Genomic DNA, 26,277 nt, shown 5'->3' with positions numbered 1-26,277 from the left:
GAGGCCCGCTACACGGCCACCAGGGCTACATGGTCACCTGGGCCATCTGCCCAGCCACCTCTGAAGCCCCTTCCACGCTACAGCTTCCTCACCCCAGAATCCTGGAAGGAGACTTTGCTCAGGTCTCTGAAGATCCACCTGAAGACTCAGAAAGAGAATGTGGGCTCTAAAAGGAGCTATTGGGCAGCATTTTTATATGAGAAAAATCAAGGGAGCTAAATTTGAAAAAGGATTAAAAAAAGGACAAAAGGAAGTGGCAGGCAGGGGAAGCCTGTGGCTCCCTACAGGGGACATCTCAGACCCCCAGGCCCTGTTTCTGCTCAAGAAGCACCAGCCATGAGGGGAGTGAGCATGAGACGGACCGCTTTGAAAGCTCCCAGGCACAAAAATATGGAAATGCTATTTTTAACTTAAAAGCGTATGAGATACAATATAGTTCAGTTGGGGTAAGTCAGAAGACATAATAATACATCATCTCCCCAAATGAGAAACAGGAAACAAAACTGGATGATGCTCCTGTGGCCTCATAATGGAACCTGAAATGCCCAGAGAGCACTCTGGTTAGGCACAGCACCTGTTAAATAACACAGTGGACACCCTGTGGGTGCCTGGTCGCTGAGCGGTCCCAGGTGCTGAGCCCAACCAGGTGCTGGGCCCAAAGACAAGCTGGCCTGGGTCCCCACAGCAGACCCTCTGCTGCCTCCCTGGCCCAGGGGAGGCTGACAGGCTGAGGATGGGGAGACCAAGGGCCAGGTGGCCAGGTGGCTTGGAGGAAGCACCATGGCCAGCAGTAGAGCTGGAAACGGTCCTCAGAGGGAAGAGAGATGGCCAGGCAGGGAAAAGTCAGGTGAATCTAGGGCTGGTGGACAAAGTGTGTACGGAGGGCCTCCCGAATCTTCCCAAGGACAATAGGCTTTTTGTCCTTTGGGGAGTGAGCTGAAGAACCACCACACGTTGGGGAGAAATGGCCCCAAGTTAAAAAAAATCCTGCTGGCCTGAGGTTGGAGCCTGACTGGGTGGGAGGGGGCTCGTCAGGAGTCCAGGGGGGAGGCCCAGGGGAAGAAGGAGGCTGAGTGAGGAGGCTGTCACCAGGCTTTGGGGCCGTGGAGTGGGGGAAGGGGGACACTTAGGAGACACCTTGGTTCCCAGCTTGAGCAGCCACCAAGGAATACAGGGGAACAGCCCACCTGGCAAGCAGGCAAATGACGAATTTGCTCTGGAGCCCTGGGCCCAGTGACGAACAGCGTTTATAATCCACGAATTTCCATGGCCTGCTTCGGCCATCGCACTCTTCCCACTCATGTGTGTTCTGGAAGCGTTCAGAGGAAACATCTGCCCCAGAACATGACATCACTAATGTAACAGTCAATATTTGACAGAAATCTATTTAGCAGACGCTCGCTCTCACCTAGCAACCCGCTCATCGGCAAACGGAACACCTCACTCCTGACAATGGAGTTGCCCTTCGTGCTCTGACTGAGGTCAACAAGGAATTCCCAATTGGGGACTCCACCCTTCTCCCAGAGACACTGAGACACTGAGAACCAAACTAAAGCAACAGGACTGAGACACTGGGATGTAGGAAGCAGTGGGTGGAAAAGCTGTGTGCAGAAGCCAGGGGTGGAGGCCATCGACCACGTGGGTTCTGCCCTCCTGGGTAAGACGACGCAGGCGAGCCCTGGCGCCAGCGGGGCAGGCCGGACCCGGTGCCGTGGCACTGGCTCTTTCTGAGGCAGATATAATGAATCCAAAGATCCACTGGACAGGCCTTGAGACACACAAATAAATGGCAAAGCCAGGCCTCCAGCCCAGGTCTGACTCAAACTCAGGGCCACACCCGCCATCAACACTGGACCTAAAATCAAGGGCTGCACAGATCAGGTCATTAGGACGGAGCGATCTAGGGACACCTGGGTGCTCAGCGGTTGAGCACCTGCCTTCGGCCCAGGGTGTGATCCCGGAGTCCCGGGATCAAGTCCTACATCGTGCTCCTCGCATGGAGCCTGCTTCTCCCTCTGCCTGTGTCTCTGCCTCTCTGTGTCTCTCATGAACAAATAACATCTTAAAAAAAAAAAAAAGACAGTGACTGAAGCAACAGTGAACAGTAGCGTCAAGTATGACCATCAGGAAAAAGCTATTACTAAAAGTAGCCCGCCTCTCAGGGGTTGTGGTTGCTCAGTCACTCTCCCCAACTGACTCAGGGCTTCCCAATATTCCTGTAGGTCACTCAGTGTCCAGGGCGGCTGCACGTCAACACCCCCCCACCCCAGGAGCTGGGCCCGGCTGCCGGCTGCCAACGACGCTTACCTCTGGTCTGCAGCAAACCCAGATGCTGACGTCAGATGAGCCACACGGCGGGAACTGTCTGGGCTCATCTGACAGACCCAGCTACAAAAGCGACGTCATGGAACAGAGGCTGGTCTCTTTTGGCAGCACCGACACAGAGGCCTCTGTAAAGACCAGTTCCCGACAAACATTTCCAGTTGCCGGTCTTCCTCAGAGTCGTTGTCCAGGGAAAGGGGACGGCGCCACAACGGCTGTCAGGTGAGATACCTCGTTTTCCCACAGCAGTGTGACTCTGTAAGATCTTCAGGTTTCGTTTTTAAGTCGGCGCAATCGTGTTTTAAAAGGTGAACACCTCGTAATAACCTACGTCACACGCTGAGGCTGTTATTCTCTGCGGAAAGAGCTAGTTTCGTACATTTGTGAACCAGTTCTTCCGGCCCTGATGAAACAGAAATGTGACGCTGTGATTTAGAATAAGAAATATAGATTGGGTCTTTGTCCCCGTTCCTGTCACGCAGTTCCTAAAACCCCTGTAAGTTCCGTTCCAAGAGGGCCACCCTCTCGGGTCCCCTCTCTTCGGGAGCTTTGTACTATCGCTCAATAAACTTTGCTGCCCACTAAACAGAAAAACAATTTTGCTTTCCAAGAGCTACAGGGACAGCTTTTCATTATAATGTTTAGTTTTGTTCCCAGTTCCTGAAATAGCTCCACGTAGTAAAGGAGAAGGGGGCGTCTTCCATGATTCCTAACAAGCTGCTTGCCACCAAGCCAGGTTGTGCTAAGGGCTGACCAGTGGCTGTAGCTCCCAGGTAGCAGCTTTCCCTTGTAAGACACTCCCTTAACCTTCCAAAGAAGTGCCTTTATTTATTTACAGGGCTTAGGAAAGGAAAAAAAAAAAAAAAAGCTCTAGAAAAAGGAAATTCCAAAATAGGCCCAGGTGCAGTATCTGGCAGGGTCTGGGTCGCAGTCTCTTGAGCTTACTGGTGGTCACTTCCAGGTTGTGAGGACAGTTCTCCCCGAGTCTCTTGATCGGCCCCCTTTGGGCCCCAGCGACTGGCCCTGACGACTTCTCAGCTCTCTGTCGGCCCCGTCACCTTGCGCCAGCTCCTCATCGTAGCTGGAAACAGAGGAACATCTTCAGGACTTGGCAGTGGCAGGGGCAGGCCGAGCTGCAGTGTGCAAATCCCACGTCGCCCAGGGAAGCGGCCCGGCCCCCACCCTGCATGCCCCCAGCCTGCCAGCCCACCAAACACTGCCTGAGCCCACAGAGCTGACTGGTACAGCCTTGTTAAAGTATTTTCATGAACTGTCCCCGGTTCCCACAGTTGGCTGACATTTTATAAAGGCTACCAGATGGAAGTGGGCAGTGACCCCAAAGGAAACATGAATGAGACACCAGGGTGGTGTGGAAATAAACGGACGTCTGGAAATACTTTTACACACAGCATCTGCGGGCGGGTAGGACTGACCCCATTTCAGATGGGGAACAGGGTGTGAATGACCCACCCGGGAGGAGAGGGCCAGGACAGGGAGAGCAGTTCATCCACAAGAAAGGCCAGATCCAGCCCCTACCAGCTGAGGACCACGCTGCCCCTCCCCACTAAGTTATGCCCCCGGCCTGTGGAGTGTTAAGGCACGACCTGCGTAGGAAACAGCCTGGGCTCTTGCCTCAGAAAGAATGGAGCAGGAGGCTGGGGTGCCCCTGCCCGATTATGGTACCTGGGTAGTCCCCGGCCTCTCTCGCCACGGTGAGCCCCCTCTTATGGGGCCGATGAGGGTGCAGAAGTATCACTGCCCACCTGTAGGCCCTGGCAGGTGCAGGCTTTGGCGAATGGGGTCCCCTGTCCCCACGGTGACTTCACATCAACCTCCTGACTGATCCATACTTCCTATCTGAGACTTGGAGAGGTTTACTCGGTGTCCTGAGGTCACAGGGCCCTGATGGGGCAGACGTGGGGTCAGGTAAAACCCAAAACTTCAGATTCCTAGATGGGGCAGACGTGGGGTCAAGTAAAACCCAAAACTTCAGATTCCTAATTTGGAACTTTTTACCCTGTGGATCAGGAGTGTGAAAAGCCTTTCTGTTCACTATGAAACGTCATTCCGAAGTGTCATTTGGTGGCCACACCTTGAATGAGGATCATTGAAGAGCACATTCATGTCAAATGCAAAAGGTACTAAGATGCTCAGTTATGTTGCACTGGCTGAGTTTTGCTGACTTCTAGAAAAGGGTCTATTTCCGTTAGACATTTATTCCCAGAATTAGAATCTGCAGGGTGAGTGTGGTGTGGGATAGAAGCTTTGGAAGGTGACGCCAGATTTTCTGCACTGTACTTCTGGTGGCAGACGGGGGGCCAAAAGGGAAGGGCAAGGAGGCAGGAGGCCAGCTTGTTGACCATTATGCACACGGCAGGCACTACGGGGTTTCCCTCTGCCAGGTGGGGATCAGGGCAACAACAGAGGGCCCTCCTCCCCCCACCTCCCCAAGGAGAGATGACACTGGAGGGTCTGCCTGTAGGGGCCCCTCCCCACACCAAGGACTGCTAGAGCCCCTGGGCTCCCCATTCACATGTTAGCAACTCCCCCGTTAGCACTGTGCTGCTGGTTCTGCGTCTCCATAGCTGACCTGAGGACTGCAGTGACCCCATTTGTCTGGTTTACAGTTGCCCCCGGCACCGCACTCCTGGGTGAGTGTGCAGTAAGGATCTCCTGAATGATGGGGGGTAGGTGGGGGGAAGGATCACAAAGGGTTACCAGTCTCATTGTGGGTTTGGCAAGCGGCTGGCATCTGGGACGGGCTGTTCCCAGGGGCAGAGTGGCCCCCCACTGAGCTAATGTGGAGGAGAATCAGGCAGGATGGCCTTCTAGGCCCCTTCCCATTCTAGCAGGCTTTCCTCCTGGCTTTCTGACAAGCAGATTGCACTCATTGGCAGGGCTCATATAGTAGCATTTTGTTTTGTTTTTTAAGATTTATTTACTTTTTATGCAGAGAGAGTGTGAGGGAGGAGGGGCAAAGGGAGAGAGAGAATCTCAAGCAGACTCTGTGCTAAGTACGGAACCTGATGAGGCTCCATCTCACGATCATGGCCCTGAGATCACAACCCGAGCCGAAACCGAGAACTGGACACTTAACTGCCTGAGCCACCTGGGCGCCCCTGGACGAGTGTCTCAAAGGCTGTACGACCATACCCAGCACATACATACATACATACATACATACATACATTCATTCATTCATTCATTCATTCATTCATTTATTTATTTATTTATTTATTTATTTATTTTTACCCAGCACCTTTAGACCAGGGCCCTGGAGGCTGCAGGCGCAGAGGGCCGGGATTCATGGCTTGATGGCCAGGACAGCCATCAGGGCAACAGGAGTGCCTGTTTCTGGGGGCCAGCACCAGCGGTGTGACCTTGGGCCATTAAGTGGCAGCCTGGCCTCCTCCTCTTGCTGCTGGCACCCTCTGGAGACTGCTGTGAGCTCTCCATGGAAGGCCGAGCACCCAACATGGTGGAGTCAGGGCCCTCCCTCCCCACGCAGCACAGCCACCGCTGCAAGAGGCCGTGGCTGTGAGCCAAAAGCAGGATTCCCGACGATGAGGTCATCTGAAGCCCTGGGAGGAGTCCTGAGTGGAAGCGCCTGGAACTATCAGCTCTGACTGGAGCCTTCTTTACTCACAGGAGTGAGGACAGGGCAGCTGAGTGGGTGGGGGGGACCTTTTTGTCTCGTCAACAGCAGTGAGGCTCTGACCTCTGCGTCTTATACCGGAAATAGGGTGTCTGTGGCCTCCCTTGAGGTCCCGACGGGCTCCCGACAGCCCCGCCTGCCCACCACCCTGGCTGGTCGGAGGGAGATCCACCAAGGACCTCAGACTCCTGGCAGGAGGCAAGATTCCTCCACACACCCCGTCCCCGTCGCAGAGGCTGTCAGGGCTCAGCCACCATCTCCTTCACGTCACCCCGCACCTCCCACGCTGCCACCCAGAGGCTCTGGACACGCCCCAGTCTGACCACCCCAAACTCTTCCTCAGCACACTCAGAACTCGTGTGTCACCAGCAAGCCCGAGTCCTTCCTCCACCTCATCCTAGAACATCCCCTGCACCTTCCTGCGCTAAAACCTGGCTCTCCGCGAAGACGCTGCTTCCCTGCAGCCCCTCAAATGCAGGTGCTTTCTTTCCCACCCATCATGCCCCTGGGCCTGGAGGGAGCCCCCCTCTTCAAAACCTTCTTCCACCACCCTTCCCATTCGTGCAGTTACCTGTAACCCCAATTCCTTACGATTCAGGCTCCTGGCTCACAGCTGTAGGCAACTGCGGTGACCAAACAGGAGACCCCAATTCCCTGACCCTGTGCCCCCCAATGTCCCGTCCTCTGCCCCCGTTCAGGTCCATTCCAACACACCCCTCCACCAACCTTGTCATGTCCAGTAACCACAACCCCTGCAAAACCCGGATGGTAGACACTCCTTCTGCCTCTTCTTTCCCAGCTGACTTCCCTGGTGCCCCGGCCCCAACAACCCACAACCACTGGGTCTCCCAGCACCTCACCCTCTCACCCTCCTCCTTACCTGACAGGTCCCCAGCGCTGATCACTTCCAACCGTCTGCTGACCCCGCACTCTGCCCAGGCAGCTGACCGTAGCTGGAGACAACAACTAACCACGCCGAGCTCACCTGAAGCTCACCACCGCTGCCCCCGGAGGCCCCACTTCCCTCTGACTTAGCCTTCCACCTTCCCCCGTGCTGCACACAGACGTCAATGCCATGCAGGGGCAGAGGTGGCGAGGCGGCCAGCGTGGGCTCTGGAGGCTGAGCCCCCACGCCAGCAGCCTACCTGTGTGGGCCTGGGATCCGTGTGCAGTGTTCACTACAAATCTCTTCCTTTGTTTCCTTGAAACGTTAAACGAGCATTTCTACTCTTATAGAAGTACTAACGTGATCCTCACACATGCCCCTCCCAGTTCGGGGCACTATTTGCCTCTCTTAGCCAGCTCCCCCTCCATACCTCGCGGCCCACAGGAGTCGCTTCCACGCGGACAAGCTAATGTGCATCCCTCCGCACTCATGTAAGCAATCCCACATGTAGATGTCTGTCCACACTGAGGGAGGGCAGAGGCCTCTGCTTGCTTTACGTGGGCTTTTCTGCAACGTGCTTTCCTCCTCAGCCTCCCAGGCCCCATGCAGAGCTCCTGGGCCATGTTTTCAATGGCCACCCGCTATTCCAGGGTATGAATGAACAGTACTTTGCTCAACCACTGCCCCCTTGACAGGCTCTCACGCTGCTTCCACTTTTTGTCACGGCCAGCAGGCCACTTTACCTCTAAACCTTTGTTCCCACATGTGTAAGATGAGTCTCAATGACAATACTGACCTCAGGAGGTCGCTGGGGAAATGGAGCATGATAACACGCAGGAGGCACTCAGCACGGTTTCTGGCGCCATGGTCAGCCCTCGGCTGTCAGGTCTTATCTTTAGCATTTCCCGTCTCCCTGACTCTACAAGATAGCTCACATTAGCCCCCACTCAAGATAGACAAGCAGGCTCTAAGAGTTACAGAGACTTTGTCAACGTCCCACAGCTCCAAGCAGCGGGGCCAGGGTGTGAGCTGGGCCTCTCTGCTCCACGGCGGCCAGGGAGAAGGTAAGGCCCAGAGCTCTCCTGCTTCTACCTGCTGCACCTGCCCCAGCGGCTCACATGGTGCCCAGCAGGTGGCAAACGCTTCATCAATATTGGTTAAGCACAAGATCCAAAGACCTAGTTTAATACCCGTTTTTCCTCTACAACAGGATCTCTCCCATAATGTCATTAATAAGTGAAACACTCGGCCCAAACAAGACAAGTCCACACACAGGCAGAAACCCCTAGCTGGGCCCTGGCGCCCCTCAGTCTGAAACACACAAGGATGGCTGCCCAGTCTGCACACAGACTTACAGAATTTCGTAATTGCCGAGAACTTCCTTCGGGGGTGACTTGTTCCATTTACAGTCCGGAATCTCGCCATTAGGAACGGCAATATTGAGGGTGTCGTTGATCAGGTTATACTTAAGGATTCGGTCGTTGGCAGTGCTGGAGGTAAGAGATGGGGACGCGTTCACCTACGAGAGGAAAAGGAACCACGTTCTTCACTTGGATCACAGATTCCCATGGCACGAACACACATGCTGCAGAGGGAAATGCCAGCTACCACATGTTTTAGGTCCAGCTGTCATTTCATACTGTTCATATCTAATATCCTCAGGTGCTTTGTATAGGAAGCGTTTTAGGATCTGCTTCCATTAGCTATTGGATGAAATATAAATAATACTGAAAACAGTTGGGATTATGACCTACAAATCACTCATCACATAAATAAAAATGTTAAGTGAACACAGATCATAAACATAACCGTAGTGTCTACCTACCTGTGTGATGAGCTCTGAACCAAGTACTGTGAGCTGCCCCGCTTGGGATGCTGAGGTGGCTCAGAGGTTGAGCATCTGCCTTCTGCTCAGGGCATGATCCCAGAGTCCCGGGAGGGACTGCAGGGAGCCTGCTTCTCCCTCTGCCTGTGTCTCTGCCTCTCTCTGTGTGTCTCTCATGAATACATACATAAAATCTTTTTTTTTTGTAAGTTTTTACTTATTTATTCATGAGACACAGAGAGAGAGACACAGGCAGAGACACAGGCAGAGGGAGAAGCAGGCTCCATGCAGGGAGCCCAATGTGGGATTTGATCCCAGGACTCCAGGATTCACACCCTGAGCCAAAGGCAGATGCTTAACCACTGAGCAACCCAGGCATCCACATACATAAAATCTTTTAAAAAAAGAAGGAAGGAGGAAAGAAGAAAGGGAAGGAAAGGGAAGGAAAGGGGAAAGGGGAAAGGAAAGGAGGAAAGGAAAGCTGCCCTGCAGAGCTTTGCTAGGACCAGTGAACCAAATAGCATTGAGTTGAAGTAAAAAGTAATGCCCCCCCCTTTAAGTCATCTCTATACCCAACATGGGGCTCAAACTCATGACCTGAAGATCAAGAGTTGGATGTTTTAATTTTTTTTTATTTTTATTTATTTATGATAGTCACAGAGAGAGAGAGAGAGAGAGAGGCAGAGACACAGGCAGAGGGAGAAGCAGGCTCCATGCACCGGGAGCCCGATGTGGGATTCGATTCCGGGTCTCCAGGATCGCGCCCTGGGCCAAAGGCAGGCACCAAACCACTGCACCACCCAGGGATCCCAAGAGTTGGATGTTTTACAGACTGAGCCAGCAGGGCATCCCCAGTGGGCCCTTTCTGGTGGAAAGAGTAATACTTCACCAACAAAGCAATATTCTGACAAATGAGGAACCCATCTGGTAGACAAAGTTAGTCCCATGAAGCTAAGCAATGTCAAAGATGGGCAGGTTAAAATGCAACTATTCACCATCTGTGAAGTCCCAATGGCCCTCAGTCATCGCCTGTTTACTCCTACTTTATTTTTTTAAAGATTTATTTGAGACAGAGAGAGAGCAAGCGAGAGAGGCCAAGCATGGGGAGTGGTAGAGGGAGAGGGAGAAATGGGTTCCCTGCTGACCAAGGAGCCCGATGCGGGGCTTGATCCCAGGACCCCAGGATCATGACCCGAGCCAAAGACAGACGTTTAACCGACTGAGCCACCCAGGCGCCCCATGTTTACTCCTACTTTAGACACAGTTGTGACCTTGGTTAGCCATTTCCTTGGGCCATGTGAGACTGGAGGCAGCAAGTGGGCAAGGTGTTCAGGTTTCTCCCAAACCCCGTGCTGCTAGCGAGGTATCTAATGTATGCAGTGAAAGAGGCCATGTGATCCTTGGGGGCCCTTGGAATGATATCAGTGTTCCATGATGCCGTAATTATTTTAAATACACTAAAACTACAATCTGTTATTATGCTAAAAGTAATATTTGCAATTAAGATCCTAGCTCATCAAGGAAAACTTGACTTCCATTCAAGTTACTTTTTTTTTTCTTTAAAGATTTTAATAATTAAGAGAGAGAGAGAGAGAGGGAGAAGCAGACACTCCACTTAGCAGGGAGCCCGATGCAGGGCTCGATCCCAGGACCCCGGGATCATGGCCTGAGCCAAAGGCAAACACTTAACTGACTGATCCACCCAGGCGCCCCTGAGTTACTCTGTTTAAAATGGAAAAAAACATTCTGTAGCTCCAAGGACAGTACACAGGACTTCTAAAATGGAAAAACAACATAAATATTTTATACATGCATCTGTAGATCTCTGTATACATCTATGTATATCTCTGTGTGCGCTCACACACACACACACACACACACGCATGTGTGCACACCCTTTTGGCAGTATAATAAGTAACCTGGAAAACACTGTTCTGGAACAGTTTGCTCTCTGATAACTTGGCTCTCCCAGCAGCTTCCTGTAAGGGCTTCCACTGAATTTCCCTCTCACTACAATTTCCCTTTGGGACTCAGCTTTCCTGGCTCAAAACAGGACTGAGCTAAAGAGCTTGAGCCGTGTGCCTCCGCTGATGCTCAGAGGCACACACAGGGAGACAGACCAACGGGCCAACAGAACGTGTCCAACCCCACGTCCCCTGAGGCCCAAACTCCTCTCTCTGGCTGCAAAGCAAAGCAGGGCAACCCAACAAGTCAGGCTCAATATCCAGGCCTCAGGCAAGTAGGCCAGTGCCGCCTGGTGTAAGCGTCACCCAGGCCTGTCACCAGAGGAAGGCTGTGCACACTAGGACCGCCCCCGCTACATCCCATCTAAGCCTTGAAACAGGCAGATAAATCCACTCCCACACTATGCCTTGGTCAGAAGAGAATACTGCTTATCCCTGGATAGCATGCTACCGCTGCCCACAGGCTTCGGGGTCTGGACGCTCCTTTCCTGAATGGGAGCCATGTTCCCATGAGGACAGGGCAGGGCCTCCAGGGCACAGATGCATCCAGAAGAGGGAAGTGGCTGTGTGGGCTGGGCTCAGAGGGGAGACATTGGGGGCGTGCTCACTGGTCACCCCCAGCAAGCCTGTCGCTCCTGACCAACTGTCCCCGTACACCCCCTCTGCCCCGGCCCTGTCACCCGACCCCACGGGCTGCTGCAGTGCAGTTACCTCGATCAGCCAGGGCTTCAGCTTGTCGTCGATGATGATATCGTACCCATAGCACTCGAAGCAGTGTTTGTCGTTGTTCATCACCGGCTGCAAGAGAGTAACCCGCCAGGGGCTTGTACAGCCGGCCTCGGGGAGGGCCCAGCTGACACCACCGCCCACCATGGAGGCCTGCCTGGCCGTGCTGGGCCTCCCTGCCTGGGCTCAGACACAGAAACGTCCCTTAGCCTCCGAGGGGACCCCATGAGGCAATCAATCCCCAGTGTCTCCGGGCCTTCCTCATCAGAGACCTGATCACAGCAACAGCGTCTCTGTCCACATGGGGCTGTCTTCAGAGTGGACAAAAGTCCCACTCCACACCCGGCACAGAGTTAAGGCCTGTACAGCTGTGTCACAGACACTGTCCGCCAGGCTGCTGGGCCCTTCTTGGGGATGCGGGCTGCTAGGTCATGAACCTCTGTTCTGTGACAAGAGTTGATCCACTTATTAATGTTTCTGGATTTTCTTTTTAATTTTCAATTCCACTTCATAAACTATTCTCTAGGGGCATTAAAAAAACCCTGCTAGCCAGGGTTTCACTTACAATTCAGATTCCCAGGCCCTGCCCAGGCTGCCTCATTCAAAACCTATGAGAAGGCCCCAGCAAGCAGCCCTGTCCCACGTGCCCTGGGGACCCATGTGCACCCCACAGCGAGCGAAGCACACACACGAGAGTGAGGCCTTCTTATACACTAGTGGGTGTGTGCACGCTACTTCAAACATGGATTTAGAACCAAAACTCCAGGGCAGCCCGGGTGGCTTAGTGGTTTAGCACTGCCTTCAGCCCAGGAGATCCTGGAGACCCAGGATCAAGTCCCACATCAGGCTCCCTGCATGGAGCCTGCTTCTCCCTCTGCCTGTGTCTCTGCCCCTTTCTCTATCTCTGTGTCTCTCATGAATACATAAATAAATCCTAAAAAAAAAAAAAAATTAGAACCCAAACTCCAAACTCCTGTGGGGAGATGGGCCAGTCCAATCTCACGCACTGGAGGGAAACCAGGCTGGGGGTAGGGGTGGGGGGAGGGACTTTTTTTCCCAGGGGAGTCAATAGAACAGCACCTCCCCAGAAAGCCTGGGGCCCAAGCCCGGGCCACTGCCCACACCACCATTCCAGCAGCCTCTGCAGGACAGGAAGCTGCTAATTCTCCAACTGCCCCCCCCCGCCCACCATCTCCCGATTTCAGAGACGGCCTCCAAGGCGCAGAGAGGCTGGGCATACACTCTCCACGGGGCGTGCAGCCTACTCCGAGTGCCAGGCCGAGTGCCCTCAGGTCCCATGGCCAGTGGGCCAGTCTGCTGGGAGCCCCCTGGCAGGCCCGGGCCCCTGTGCTAGTCCCTGTACTTCCTCACTCCAGGGCTGAGCCTCCATGCTGCTCATGAGTCACGGGGTGATGCGCATCTGGGAGCCTACGTGGGAAGCTCTGAACATAGCAGCCCACATGCTGGTGGTCGGTGTTTATTCCTTTCCTTTCCTTTCCCTCAAAAATAGATGCACACCTGCTTTGGAACAGTAAAACGAAACAAACAAAAACCACAAACCAGCCAACAAACAGCAGACTTGAGGCAACAAGCAGAGAGGTGGCTTTCTGCAGCCTGTGTGTCCGTGACATCACAGACAGGGAGGCCTAAACATGGGGAGGCCACCGCGAGGCCATCTCTGACCATCAGCTTACTGCAAAGTATGCCCCCTCGATCCAGTGGCACAGAAGAGCTGCTGGTGACATCAGCAGGACCTGTCTGGGCACCTGGCGTGCCCTGGGCAGCACGTAGCCAGAAGTTGGCCCCTCCACCTCACCACAACTGCCTCGGCCTCTGGCAAACATGTGGATATGAGGAAGGTGAGCCCATGAAGACGAGCATTTTTGGCAAAAGAACAAGCGTCCCCCACTGGTCACTCAGTGGCTCTCTGCTCCCAGGCCCCAGCCCCACCCCTCACCCCGGCACTCACCGCCACAGCCTTCAGCGACTGCACGATGATCCAGTGGATCTCGTCAAACAGCTTGCTGGTCACCTCCTTGCCTCTGGTGCTCTCCAGGTAGAGCCGCAGGTTGCTCACGGTCCACTTGCCTCCGTGGATGTGGTTGTAGTCTTCCTGGTGACGGCAGAGGGCACAGGCCCCCAGGCAATGCACCCTGAGGAATCTAGCACTTGCTCTCTCACCCTAGAACATGTGCGGGGTGCCCCTGCCCTGTGGGGATCTGGATCCCCCATAAGGCACGTTCGAAAATACTCACCTCTATAGTACACTCACAATTAGTAATTCATGCCCTGCAGTGGCCCCAAGTCCCCCCACTTTAAGCCCAAGACACTCTTCTGGCAGAGACCCTCTCTGGGGGCTACCCTTGGCTAACAGGAGCAGCCCAGTCCAACGTTATCCCTACCCTGGCAGCCGGCCACCTGCAACAGGCTAATAATGGGGTATCTCGGTCCCTGGTGGCTCCATCCCAGGTGGTTCTACGGACCACCCAGCTCCAGGTACCCCGCCACCACTGCATCCCAGTTCGACTCTCCCTCTGCCCTATCTAGACCCTCCGCCCATCCCCACGGTCCCCAGCAGACCCCCTGCACACTCATCTCTGCCTCCGAGTCTGCTTCCAGAGGGGCCACATGCTGGCACCAGGCATTGTGGTCCAAGAACACCACACATGTAACTCCTCACTACGCCTCGTCTGCGGTAAGAGCCTCAGGCTCAGATGGGTTACAGGATGTGCCTGAGCTTCCACCTGGGCTGCGAGGAGCTGGCACCCAAGCCCGGCTTTCTCACCCTCATCCATAGCTCTTTCTATACCTCTGACCCTGAACATTGACTCTCTACCCAATGCTCTCTTTTGAAGCCAAGAAGCTAGAAAATCCTCAAGTACATCAGGACGTTATGAGGCCAGGTTTCGTTTTCTTAAGTATAAAGCTGAGAAGTGAGAATGAAAATCAAACCAGTCTAAGAAAGGACAAATATTGCTGACTCAAACCAAACTTTTTTTTTTCATATTAATAGAATTAACCACAGTTTAATTAACCACAGTTTGAAAAAGATACCTTTTGAGGTTAGAGACAAATTTACACATCAGTTTCACTAAAATACCTTATAAGATGAGGGACCCAAGCATGCTCACCTCAGACAGACTCTCAATAACTCAGCCTTTGTATCCCTAAAAACAGGGACTCTGAGAAGTTACAGGGAGACCAGGCTGCTGCCCACTGATACCTTTCTTTTCCCTGTTACAGAGTCTCTTCACTCTCAAGAAAAGTTCACGTAAAAAAAAGTTATAAATGTATAAAGTATCCACGGCAAAACGCTGCCTTCCACATGCATCGGTATAAAGAGCAGGAAGTATCACCTACTTTTTGGACTGTAGGAACATTATTTAATCAGATTTATTTCAGAACACTTTACCAAGGCAATTTGCAAACACTGCCCGTGTAGGATGCACTCCTCCTCTTTCCATCCCTTTATCAATCTGCCTCCCAGTGGGCCCCCCTCCCACATGCCTGCACTCCCACTGCAGCCCCTGGAGGCCTCCCTCATCATCAGTCCTTCACTACTGGTCCCTGAGCTGCCTGAGGGCGGGGATGCCCCTTCACCATCTCTGTCCCAGGCGCCAGGCTGTGCCCTGGGCCCAGGGACTCTCGGTAGATGCACCCGACGACAGACTGCTTTAACATTTCAGGGCCCAGTATAACATCTGTCCCTCATGCATTTCTAAACGAGAGCCATGCCAGGCTTCTATTTGAGACTGAAATGTAGGTTTCTCAGAGTAAGCACTTTCTCATGTTAACAAGCGAAGCATTTACAAATAGAACCCAGAGAGAAAGCACAGAGGCTTCTGGTGCATTGCAGAGATGCCACGCCAAAAGTCCTGCCTTCTGCTTTCTCCTTCTATGGATTAAAAAAAAACCCAAAAAAACAAAAACGGTTTCTGTTTCTTATAGATGAAATAGTGACTCAGCTGACTGGTGTCCTGAGAAGGCCCATCGAGTAGAGCCCTCCCGATTGCAGTGTGGCTCCCAGCCCCCAGCGGCCTGGCAGGCCGACATGCTCCGCACTGTCCTAAGGACACCAAGTGGTCTCAGGTCAGCATGGCCATTTCCCAGCCCATGGCCAGACCTCACTAATTGTGCTACTTGGCGACGAAGTGCCTGATGTCATGGCTCAGCTTTCTCCGACTGACATAAGTTTTGTGCTGCATCCCATGAGGGCTCATTCTCCTGATTATTATGAATAAGGTTCTGGCCAAGCCATCCTTGATCCTCTAACCTTGAACATGTAACAGCGAGGCTCGCCAGTTTGCTGAGCGAAACCTGCTGGGTGGTGAACCAGGGTCGGCCTCACACAGAGGACTGTCAAGGCCCTCAGTAAGTGGAAGCCCTTGTCATTTCATGACCAGCCAGGTAATACCAGGGTTCCTGTTTGCAGACGAGGTGGCTCAGGGAGGTCAGGGTGACCAGCCCGAGTCACACAAAGGGTAAGTGATGGACGGAGGTTGGAGCTCAGGCTGGTCTGACCAAACCCCTCAGTAGGCTGCTCAGAAAAAGGTTGTTTTCTATCAACACTGACCCTCTTTCCACTCAAATTACATTAAAAAAAATACCCAAAGCTTCCAGTCAAGCAAGATCCAAACGGAAGAATCTCTCATAAAGAAATGAGACTTTCTGAACATTCTTGTAAGGACGACAGTAAAGCCCCAAAGCCCACACAGAACCTTCGATGTCCTGTGTCTTGGCCCTCGGTGGCCTCCCCAGCTACTTCTCACCCCACCACCTTCACTCTGGCAGCTCCGGCCACCCTGCCCTTCTCACAGTTTCTGTAGTGCTCTTTCCTGCCATGGAACCCTGGCACACGCTGCACTCTCTGCTAGAACGCTCCTTCTGTACCTGGGTAATCCCTGCTCACATCTGACATCTCAGCTCAAGCACAACTTCTGCACAGAAGGCTTCTCCAGACACCTGGACTAGGGACTCCTTCATCCCATGCTCTTCTTTTTTTTTTTTTTTTTTTTTTTTTTAATTTTTACTTATTTATGATAGTCACACAGAGAGAGAAAGAGGCAGAGACACAGGCAGAGGGAGAAGCAGGCTCCATGCACCGGGAGCCCGACGTGGGACTCGATCCCGGGTCTCCAGGATCGCGCCCTGGGCCAAAGGCAGGCGCTAAACCGCTGCGCCACCCAGGGATCCCCATCCCATGCTCTTCTAGATCTGCACTCCTTAGCTTCAGAGCATGCACCTCAGTTTGAGATGACACATTCCTCAGCACGGGACCAACCCAGACAAGACAGGTGCTCAGTTATGAGTCTTTGAGGCATGAATGGCCAAGGATGCGCCCTCTCATGGGTTCTTCCACCACTCCCATGAGGGGGTGACATTATCACCTTTTACAAATGAGAAATCGAGGCTCGGAGAGTCATATTAAAACTCGCTCAAGGTAACGAAACTAGAAAGGCAGGGCTTGAACCTGGGGCTTTCTTTCTGCACGAGCCACCCCACCCGAGGCTGGCTCAGCTGATGCGCTGGGACAGCCACACTGGATACTTAGGCCTCCCCACTCCTCCTGAGTGCCAGGGCATCTCGAATTCTGCTCCTTTCGCGCCCCTCCCTGCCGCAAATAGAAACCCACAAAATCGCTCCATTTCCTTCAGCCCAAGTGAAAGGATGCGCTCACCCCATGTTTCTGAATGGCGACGTTGGTAAGGTGAACAAACATGTTGTCCAGCTCACTGGTGCTTGGGGTGTACTTCACTGTGCAGAAACGGCAAAATCCAAGTTTATACCTATGTGGGAAATTAGATTACTTCAACACTCTGAGGAGAAGCACAAATAAAATATAACACACTCTGTCGGGGGGGCACCTGGGAGGCTCAGTCAGTTAAGCGTCTGCCTTCGGCTCAGGTCATGGTCTCAGGGTCCTGGGATCCAGCCCCATGTCAGGCTCCCTGCTCAGTGGGGTTCTGCTTCCCTCTCCCTCCACCCCTCACCCTGCTTGTACACTCTCTAATAAACAGAATCTTAAAAAACATATATGTATATATGTAACACTTTGTTCCCTTAAAACCCATTTTTGGTTTTTAAGCCTTTAAAAGAGCTGCTTTTTCACTTATGTTTCTTTTTTTTAGAACAGGCATACTGACACATAATCCACATGCCGCAGAACCTCCACATAAAGTGTACAGCTCAGGGGCTCTTGGCTTACTCAGAGGTGCGCGACCACCGCCGCACTCCATCTCCTGGGTTCGTCACCACAGAGAAACCCTGTGACGGTTAGCAGTCACTCCCCGAGCCAGGGCTGGGCAAACGCTAATCTACTTTCCATCTCTGAAGAGCTGTCTATTCTGGGTGTGTCAAAGCACGAGACAAGACTCCAGTGGTTCTTACATGTAACAGCGCAGCGGGCGGTAGGTTGACACCAGAACATACAAGCGCAGGTCAAACTTCCTCCCACCGATTAGCAACGGGTTGTTAATGTAGAGAGAGATCACGTAGGCTTCCTTAGTAGACTGAGTCACAAACCTAAACGCATCAGAGAAAGTCAAAATTAGATGGCAAAGACCCAAGGTTGGTAATCAGCTCTCTGCCTCTCATTGAGAGGCTGATGTGTGGGGGATAAAATGGAGCTTGGTGGCATCCACTCTGTGCCCCTGCCCCAGAGGACAGTGCCAGCAGTGCCTGGGAACCCACCAGGGGGTCGGCAGTGTGCACTCAGACTTAAATGCTCTGCACAAGAAGGTGACCCTGCCCCTCCTGGGAACCCCGACTGAGCCACCAGCCCTCCAGGAGAGAATCACACTCCAACATCTCTGAGCAGTTCAGGGCCCTCAGAGGCAGGGTGAGCCCCAGACAAAACCCCCTGGCCTGGTATCTAACCTCAGTTCCAAGGAGTCCTCAAACCCTGGGCAGAGACCTGACCTGAGACTGCCGAGAGCAATCCCTGCTATGGATCGCACACACTCCGTGCGTTTCACACAGATTCACCTGTTCCCTCCCCATCTTGCCCCGATGAGGTGCTACTGGCGCCCCTCATTTACCCAGATGAAGCATGTAAGAGTCTACAGAAACAAAATGTACTCAGCAAGTATAGACAGGGATTTGAACACACATACCCTGGGCCCAGATCTTTTTTTTTTTTTTTTTTTATCTATTCATGAAAGACACACAAAGAGAGAGGCAGAGACACAGGCAGAAGGAGAAGCAGGCTCCAGGCAGGAAGCCTGATGTGGGACTCGATCCCAGGTCTCCAGGATCATGTCCTGGGCTGAAGGCAGGTGCAAAACCACTGAGCCACCCAGGGATCCCCCCCTGGGCCCAGATCTTAAGCAGGTGCTTCACTGCCTCAGAAATACCAGGACTGAGTGGATCTCACAGTAACTTTCAGAAACAAAGAGCCGCTCGCAAGGGTCCCTGCTCCTGGGACCATATGCTGGTTGATATACCACTTCCTTTTGCAACTGGCCTCAGGTGGGATCCTACAATCAGTCACAGGACTGCAACCACAGAACCTTGCCCTGGCGCAATGTGGCAAATGCCATACGCCTACAAAAGCAAGAGAGGAGAAGATGGGGATCCCTAGGTGGCTCAGCGGTTTAGCGCTTGCCTTTGGCCCAGGGTGTGATCCTGCAGTCCCAGGATGGAGTCCCCGTATCTAGTCTCATACCGGGCTCCCTTCATGGAGCCTGCTTCTCCCTCTGCCTGTGTCTCTGCCTCTCTTTCTCTCTCTCTGTGTGTCTCTCATGAATAAATAAATAAAATCTGGGGCAGCCTGGGTGGCTCAGTGGTTTAGCGCCTGCCCTTGGCCCAGGGCGTGATCCTGGAGACCTGGGATTGAGTCCCACGTTGGGCTCCCTGCATGGAGCCTGCTTCTCCCTCTGCCTGTGTCTCTGCCTCTCTCTATGTCTCTCATGAATAAATAAATAAAATCTTAAAAACAAAAACAAAAACAATAACAAGCGAGGGCCCCTAGCTCCCGGCCAAGACTGACAGGTGGCCTGGAACTCCTAACTGAGAAGCCCACAGGATGGGCGGGCCCTGCACTCACGAAGACGTTTTGCTGTCACGGGACCACTTTTTGATCTGTGAGAGCTTGTTGATCAGAAAGATGCCCTTCCCCTGGGCTTTGCCACAAGGTTTCATGATCCAGGTGCTGGAGGGGCTTTTCCTGAACTCCTCCACGAACAGGTTGTAGTCGGCGGGCAGCATGTAGGTGACTGGAACAAAGTCTGAAAGGTGAAATAGAGGAGACAGCAGTGGGTGAGCCAAGCCAATGTGGCCAGACAGGAAAACACTGCCACTGCCTTTTCTGGAGCTGCTTCACAACCCTCCGCCCCAAGCCAGCATGAGAATAAGCCCCTCTGCCATTCAATTCCTGTCCGATAAACCTATCACCTGTTTTCTAAGTGCTTTGCAAACCTTTAATCCCCACAGCACCCTGTGGACTAAGGTCCTGTTATCATTCCCATTTATCAGATGACAAACCTGAGGCCCAGAGAGATTGGCTATATAATTTTCCCAGGTATACAAAGGGACTCTGAACCCACCCAGCAGTCCAGCTTTTACCACCAGACTGCAAGAGGGACAAGCTTCTCCCTGGAACTGCCAGATGCAGTAATGCGGCCGCCTTATAAAATGCAGCCTGCAGCTCAGGACGTGACTCTCCCCATCTGCGCACTGAAGATGCTCTCCTGCACATGCACCATGTGCCCAAGGTGCTCCTAGAAACTCAGATCCAAACGTGAGCCCCCGCCTGGCCCATTCTGGAGACACATGGAATGAAAGAAGTGCCCAGCCCAGCTGGCACAAGCTCGTCACCATCTCAGTACCTGGTTTCGCTAGAGGATTTAGGGATTGATTTAAAACATGGGGCTGGGGGTGGGGGCGCGGCAGAAAAAAGAAAACAAAAAAAACGTGGGGCCAGCAAGAAAGGCACAAACCCAGATAGAGGTATTTCCCATTTTCGTCTTTTTCTGCTAGAGGACTCCCCTCCTTTTCCAGCTCCTTCCTATATCTTTTAATATTCTTCACCATCAGATCCTTCCGGGTCAGTTCATAGTGGTTCGGAAAATGGTTGACTATTTGATCATCTGAGAGCCGATAGCCAGTTTCAACACTAAAAACGTTTCGGATGGTTTGCACACTCATCCTAAAAGAGAAGCATAGAAGAGGCATGCAGGGTAGAGCTCAGAGCAGGTCCACATGGTGGCAGTTCCCGTGAAAGCTCATGACCAGAGACGCTTACCCGTTCCCCCACCCCCGGCCCCCCAGGCCAGGAGACTCCCTGGCCCACTGCGGCACAGCACAGTGTCCAGTCACCGGAACTGTTGGAGGCATTGGCCGTTCTGAGTGTACACTGGAGGGCTTCACTCCCCAGCAGAGTAGATGCTTGATAAATCCTTATCGATTAATGATACCACTGATTGCAGATAACAAGCTAATGAAAGAGCCTCCTCCAGTCTCTGAAATCAGGAAAATCATTTACGCAATATTTTCACCCAAAGTCAATGACAGGGACCACTTTAAATAAGAATCACAGAGTGATTTAAGGGCCCTGGGTCAGTACTTCATATTCTAGCAGAGACCTCTGATGGCCCCATACTCTAGTGTAATGAGAGGGTTGAAAGAGAAAGGGATTCTTTCTAATCCTCTAAGAAAGCCAGTCTCCCTGCCACACCCCTCTGCCCTCCTAGCCCCACAGAGAAGCAGGGAGGGGGCAGGAAGGACTGGGACTGGCACTCACAAGGGAGCTACAGGCGAGGCAGGCCGTCTGTGGCTTCTAGCTCCTGGCCCAGCCTCACTCCACCCCAGGCACCAACCTACAGAGGGCCTCAAGCACCCAAAGATTTCTTTTGACTCTACAGTCATTAGAATAATGGGAGTTTTAGGAGCCCCTTGGGTGGTCAGCCTTCAGCTCTGATCATGATCCCAGAGTCCTGGGATAGAGCCCCACATCTGCATCAGCTCTCTGCTCAGCAGGGAGTCTGCTCCTCCCTCTGCCCCTCACCCCACTTGTGTTCTCTTGTTGTCTTTCAAGTAAATAAATATTTTAAAAAAAGAAGAAGAAGAAGAATGGGAGTTTTATTTTTATTTATTTTTTTAAATATTTTATTTATTTATTCATGAGACACACACACAGAGAGAGAGGCAGAGATACAGCCAGAAGGAGAAGCAGGCTCCATGCAGGGAGCCCAATGTGGGACTCGATCCCGGGTCTCCAGGATCACACCCTAGGCTGCAGGCGGCGCCTGCTGTGCCACCAGGGCTTCCCAGAATGGGAGTTTTAAAACTTTTTATCATGGAATAGCTGCACCATATACAAAAGCAGAGAGAAAAGCCCATTACGAAAGAGAGCCCCGTTACAGGCTTCAGTGGCTATGGCCATGCAGCCAGACGTGTTTGGTTGGACCCCACCCATGCCTCACAGCATTGGCTTATTTGGAAGCAATTTCCTGATACAGCGTTCCATCCAAAGGATTCCCGTAAGAATCTCTAATAGTTAAGGATTCTTTATTATATTATACGATATCCTACTTTAGACCGTTAGCACAACTTAATAAAAAGCAGTAATTTCTGAGTATCATCAGATGTCAATCAGTGTTCACATTTCCCAAGTTGTCTGACATTTTTTACAGCTTGTAAACAAACAAGGGCCAGGCCTTCTGATGAGTTGCCCTCTCTCCCATGGTTCTTTATATTCTCCCTCCTTTTTTTCTATGCTATGTCTGTTGAAGACCCTGGGTCGGGGAGTCCTGGTGGCACAGCGGTTTAGCGCCGCCTGCAGCCCAGGGCGTGATCCTGGAGAGCCCGGATTGAGTCCCACATCAGGCTCCCTGCATGGAGCCTGCTTCTCCCTCTGCCAGTGTCTCTGCCTCTCTCTCTCTAGCTGTGTCTCTATGAATAAATAAATAAAATCTTAAAAAAAAAAAAATGAAGACCCTGGGTCACCCATCCTCCAAGGGCCTCCAGGGGGTCCTCCTAGGGGTCCTCCCAGGTTCCTTACTTAGTGTAGCCTCACTGGTACCCCTCCACCTACATCCTGCCTATAAATCAGCAGTCAGACTGCAAGGCCTGAGGAGCTGCAGGTCAATTTGGGGGCATATCTCCATTTAGACCAGCCACACTTACGTGCTCATCAGCCCTGTGGTTAGTGGCTCCCATACCGGGCAGGCCTAGACCCTTATGTCATTAAGGGAGGCAAACAGGTGTCTTCTATGCTTTCGTTTCTCCTTCAAGTACTGGCAGGAAAATTTCCACAAGGAGAAATTTTCTTTCATCATCAACTTGAACACCCAAAACATAGTTCATACAGGAGAGACTAACAAAATGCTTAATTCTTTCCCTTTATTGGTTTTCAAAATAATGAGCTCGTTTCCTACCATCCTGAGGTATGTGACAACATATATTCTGGGTCTCTATTACTGCAGAGCAAACTGCCCAGTGTTAGCAACTCAGGACAACAACCATTGCATCACATATCATGGTTTTGTGGATCAAGATTTGGGGCAGGGCTCAGCTGAGCATGCTTCTGCTCCATGTGGCACCCACTGAGATCACTCAGTGGTATTCAGGCCGTGGCTAATCTAATCTGGAGGGTCCAAGACGGGTTTGTTCCTATGTCTGGCACCTTGGCAGGCATGGCTGGAAGGCCAGACGTGGCTGCAACTGGCGCACACGACACCTATACAAGCTCCTCCGGCAAGACAGCGCCGGGTCGTCAGGCTTCTCACACGTCAGTTGTGGCTCCCGTAACAGGTTCCCATAAAGGAAATGGAAGCTGCTAGGTTCTTAAGGCCTAGGCCCAGACATGTCTCACTTTGGCTTTGCTTTGGCCAAAAATGTGGCAGAAGCGATGCTGTGCCACTTCGAGACTAGCCCTGAAAGGCCTTCAGAGCTTCCACCCGCCTTCCTGGACCCCAGCCACCACAGAAGAACAAGCCCCAGCTAGCCAGCTGGAGGGATGGGAAAGATTTGCGGAGAAGCCACTGTTGTCCTAGCCGAGGGCATCCAAGACCAGACAAGCCCCAGCTGACCCCCCCAGGTGACAGCCGATGCACCAGTGAGCCCAGGCAGGATCGGCTAAGTCCTGCGGGACCAAAAGTACCACCTAGCCAAACCTATAAATGCATGTGCTGTAGAAACAGTTGTTTCAGGGCACCTGGGTGGTTCAGTGGTTGAGTGTCTGCCTTTGGCTCAGGTCATGATCCCGAGGTCCTGGGATCGAGTCCCGATTGGGCTCCCCACAGGGAGCCTGCTTCTCCCTCTGCCTGTGTCTCTGCCTCTCTCTGGGTCTCTCATGAATAAATAAATAAAATCTTAAAAAAAAAAATGCTCTCAAAAACAAAGAAGTTGCTTTAAGCCCTAAGTTTCGTGGTGTTTGTCACACGCCATCAATCTGGCCATAAAAAACTAATACACCCCCTCCAGCACAGCCATGGCTTTCGCGTTTCTCATTGCTCCTATTTCCTGCCCATATGCAAGCCGTGATCAGAACAGTTTCATAGTATGTTTTTCTTCACACTTATTGTTATACAATTTTCTGAGCTGCTTTATAATTGTCACAGTTATTTTAATGGCTATCCCATAATCTACCCAGTTAACAGTTACCTTTCCCAAACCATTTAACATTTAGCCGCCAATATTTTACGCTGATCAGTTTTTAAGACTTACTTAAAGACACTGCTTAAAACAGCTCTCAAGAGAGCTAATATCCAAAGTTATACAGTCCCACTCTCTCTCTCTCTCTCTTGTTCAGGCTAGCTCTGAAATGCTTCTTATGTGGCACGAAGAAGGGAGGCGCTCTGCACCCTCCCAAGCGTTGATTAATCACTCAGAGAAGCCAAAAGGACTGAGTATTGGCTAAACCCATGGCACGGAGCCATGGGACACAAAGCAGTAAGTACAAAACACTCTTTTTCTCTAATGACATTTCAATATTTTATTTATTTATTTGAGAGAAAGAGAGAGAGAGAGCACGCGAGCACAAGCAGGGAGTGGGGCAGCTCGACCCCAGGACCCTGGGATCATAACCTGAGCCAAAGGCAGCTGTTTAACTGACTGAGCCACCCAGGCACCCCTACAAAATACTTGTATTCAGCCTTTCTTCCAGAGTCCCATGGAAGCAGGGCTCTGGCTGTATTACTTCATTCTACCTTAGAGAAATATATAAACGTGATGCCAAGCCACACATGGGTGCTGCATTTCTCTGAAAATGCTTTCTCTGCCTGCATTCCATGCTCCTCAAGGAAAATTAGGCTGTGGTTTAAAACACAGGTACCTTAAACTGCTACACAAGCAAAGAAAGGGTCATCCCTCCCATCATTGCTGAAGACAAAAGCTGCATTCCAGCCTACTCTGCATCTGAGCCAGGGCCAGGCTCTGGGATGCTGGCATAAGCCAGACAAGGTCCTCGCTGTCACGGGGCTCACAGTAACATGAAAAGAGGGGACAGGCAGGGAAATCACAAATCATGGCACACAGCACTCACCGCCTGACACCAAAGAAAGGCTGAGCGTCTGGAAGCACAGGAGGCTTCTGGGGTGGGCAGCTTGTGAGCTGGTGCATGAAGGACGGAGACAGCACGTGCTTATGCAGCACCCATCACACGCCAAGCTCTTTGCTTTACTGACTCATTCAAACTTCAAACAACCATATTTGCAAAGAAAGGTCAAGTCCTTTGCTAATGGCCACACAGACAGCACTGCGGGAGCCAGGGTGTAAGGCCAGGCATGACCTGGCTTTGCGGTCTGGACATCTAACCGCGGGATGCATCGCACCTCTCAAAGATGGGCTGAGAGGACAGAAAGCACACCATTGACAAAGGTGCAGAAGCAAGAATGTTTTAGTAGGTCAACAGGAGAAAAGGTGCCAACTGCTCTGGGGCCTGGGGGAGAAAGAAGTGGCGAGAAGGAGGCCAAGTAACATCTCTCAAGGCAGCAGCGGGGAGCAGGTCTCAGGGAGGGCAGGTGCATAGAGTAAAAAAGCCTCCAGAGAGCCACCAACTCCCCCTCCCTTGGAGATTCACCCCATGTTCTGGGCCCAGGAGCTGCAGAGGCATGGGGAGGCCCCAGCAGAGGAGGCTCTCATGGCTCTGTTTCAGCATACAACCCTGCCAGAGTGTGGGGGCTGCCCTGAGGCAGGGGCAGACCAGGCCTGCACAGGGGAGGACACAGGACCTCACCTTGTGAAGGCAGACAGGACAAGGGCAGGAGTCTATGGCAATGCTCATGTTTCCGGTTGCAGGGAGCACCACCAGGGTGTCAGCGCCAAACGCTGCTTTCTTTTTTATTCCTCCTGTCATTCACTTTTCAGTGCTGTGGACCAGTCCTACTGGCAGCCTCTGCCATGTGAGAAGAAGCGAAGAGGGCACAGATCCTTCCCCACAGGTGCCTTCCCCAGCGCCTGGCAGTAAGGCACTGAGAATGCTAAGCAGGGGGGCCTCTGGTTTCTCACCCAGAGCCCTGCAGTCTCAGCCATGCTGGCTTGTGTGCAGAACCATCCCAGCACTTCTGCCACCAGGCTGATAAACAGGAGCATGGGAACACCCCACAATGTGTACGAGCCAAGGGCTTTCTCGTCGTGTGCGGTGGAGGAGACTTGGGAATGGAAGATGTGTAACGGGAGGCGTCCCCTGAGAATGCAGCCTGCACCCGGGATACCAGCATTCACAAGATTGATAGGTCGGCTTCAGAAAAACAATCAGATCCTGCTTTTTAATACTTACCAGTAAAAATTCCAATCTTCATTTTCTGTCACTTGGACCCATCCTCTCTTTTCAAAGTTATTTATCAGCACTGACTTCTCGATATCAGTGACCCATTTCACTTTTCCTGCCATAATCCTGGAAGAGGTCAACCTGTTAGTGCTTTGAAATGTCAAGAGCAAGAAACTTCCCCTGGTGCAT

General features: G+C 52.2%; 1 protein-coding gene and 1 long non-coding RNA gene across 11 annotated transcripts in view; one reads left to right on the top strand and one right to left on the bottom strand.

Moving 5' to 3' along the window:
* The window catches only part of TTLL1 (TTL family tubulin polyglutamylase complex subunit L1), a 46,733-nt gene that overhangs the window by 10,993 nt on the left and 9,463 nt on the right, over window positions 1-26,277 (bottom strand). For 7 of the 10 annotated variants that reach the window (XM_077914220.1, XM_077914221.1, XM_077914216.1 and 4 more), the window contains 10 exons: window positions 26,098-26,214; window positions 20,315-20,523; window positions 19,423-19,603; window positions 17,766-17,900; window positions 17,056-17,164; window positions 13,348-13,491; window positions 11,364-11,450; window positions 8,219-8,382; window positions 3,268-3,403; window positions 1,188-2,725 (listed from right to left, as the gene is read on the bottom strand). In XM_077914220.1, coding sequence (XP_077770346.1) covers window positions 3,274-3,403; window positions 8,219-8,382; window positions 11,364-11,450; window positions 13,348-13,491; window positions 17,056-17,164; window positions 17,766-17,900; window positions 19,423-19,603; window positions 20,315-20,523; window positions 26,098-26,214 — 1,276 coding nt within the window. In that variant the 3' untranslated portion in view covers window positions 1,188-2,725; window positions 3,268-3,273. Of the gene's footprint in view, window positions 1-1,187; window positions 2,726-3,265; window positions 3,404-4,085; window positions 4,272-8,218; window positions 8,383-11,363; window positions 11,451-13,347; window positions 13,492-17,055; window positions 17,165-17,765; window positions 17,901-19,422; window positions 19,604-20,314; window positions 20,524-26,097; window positions 26,215-26,277 lie in introns of those variants that run through there. The other 3 variants (XM_077914214.1, XM_077914215.1, XM_077914219.1) reach the window with 2 other exon arrangements.
* LOC144323586 (uncharacterized) lies at window positions 1,171-3,716 on the top strand. Its single transcript, XR_013388990.1, has 3 exons — window positions 1,171-1,657; window positions 2,223-2,544; window positions 3,284-3,716. It is a non-coding gene; the product is annotated as an uncharacterized LOC144323586 (long non-coding RNA).

This window comes from Canis aureus, chromosome 11 (genome assembly GCF_053574225.1).
Source record: "Canis aureus isolate CA01 chromosome 11, VMU_Caureus_v.1.0, whole genome shotgun sequence".
Taxonomy (NCBI): Eukaryota; Metazoa; Chordata; class Mammalia; order Carnivora; family Canidae; genus Canis; species Canis aureus.
The sequence above is the reverse complement of the archived record's forward strand: the minus strand, read 5'-3'. Positions and strand labels throughout refer to the sequence as shown.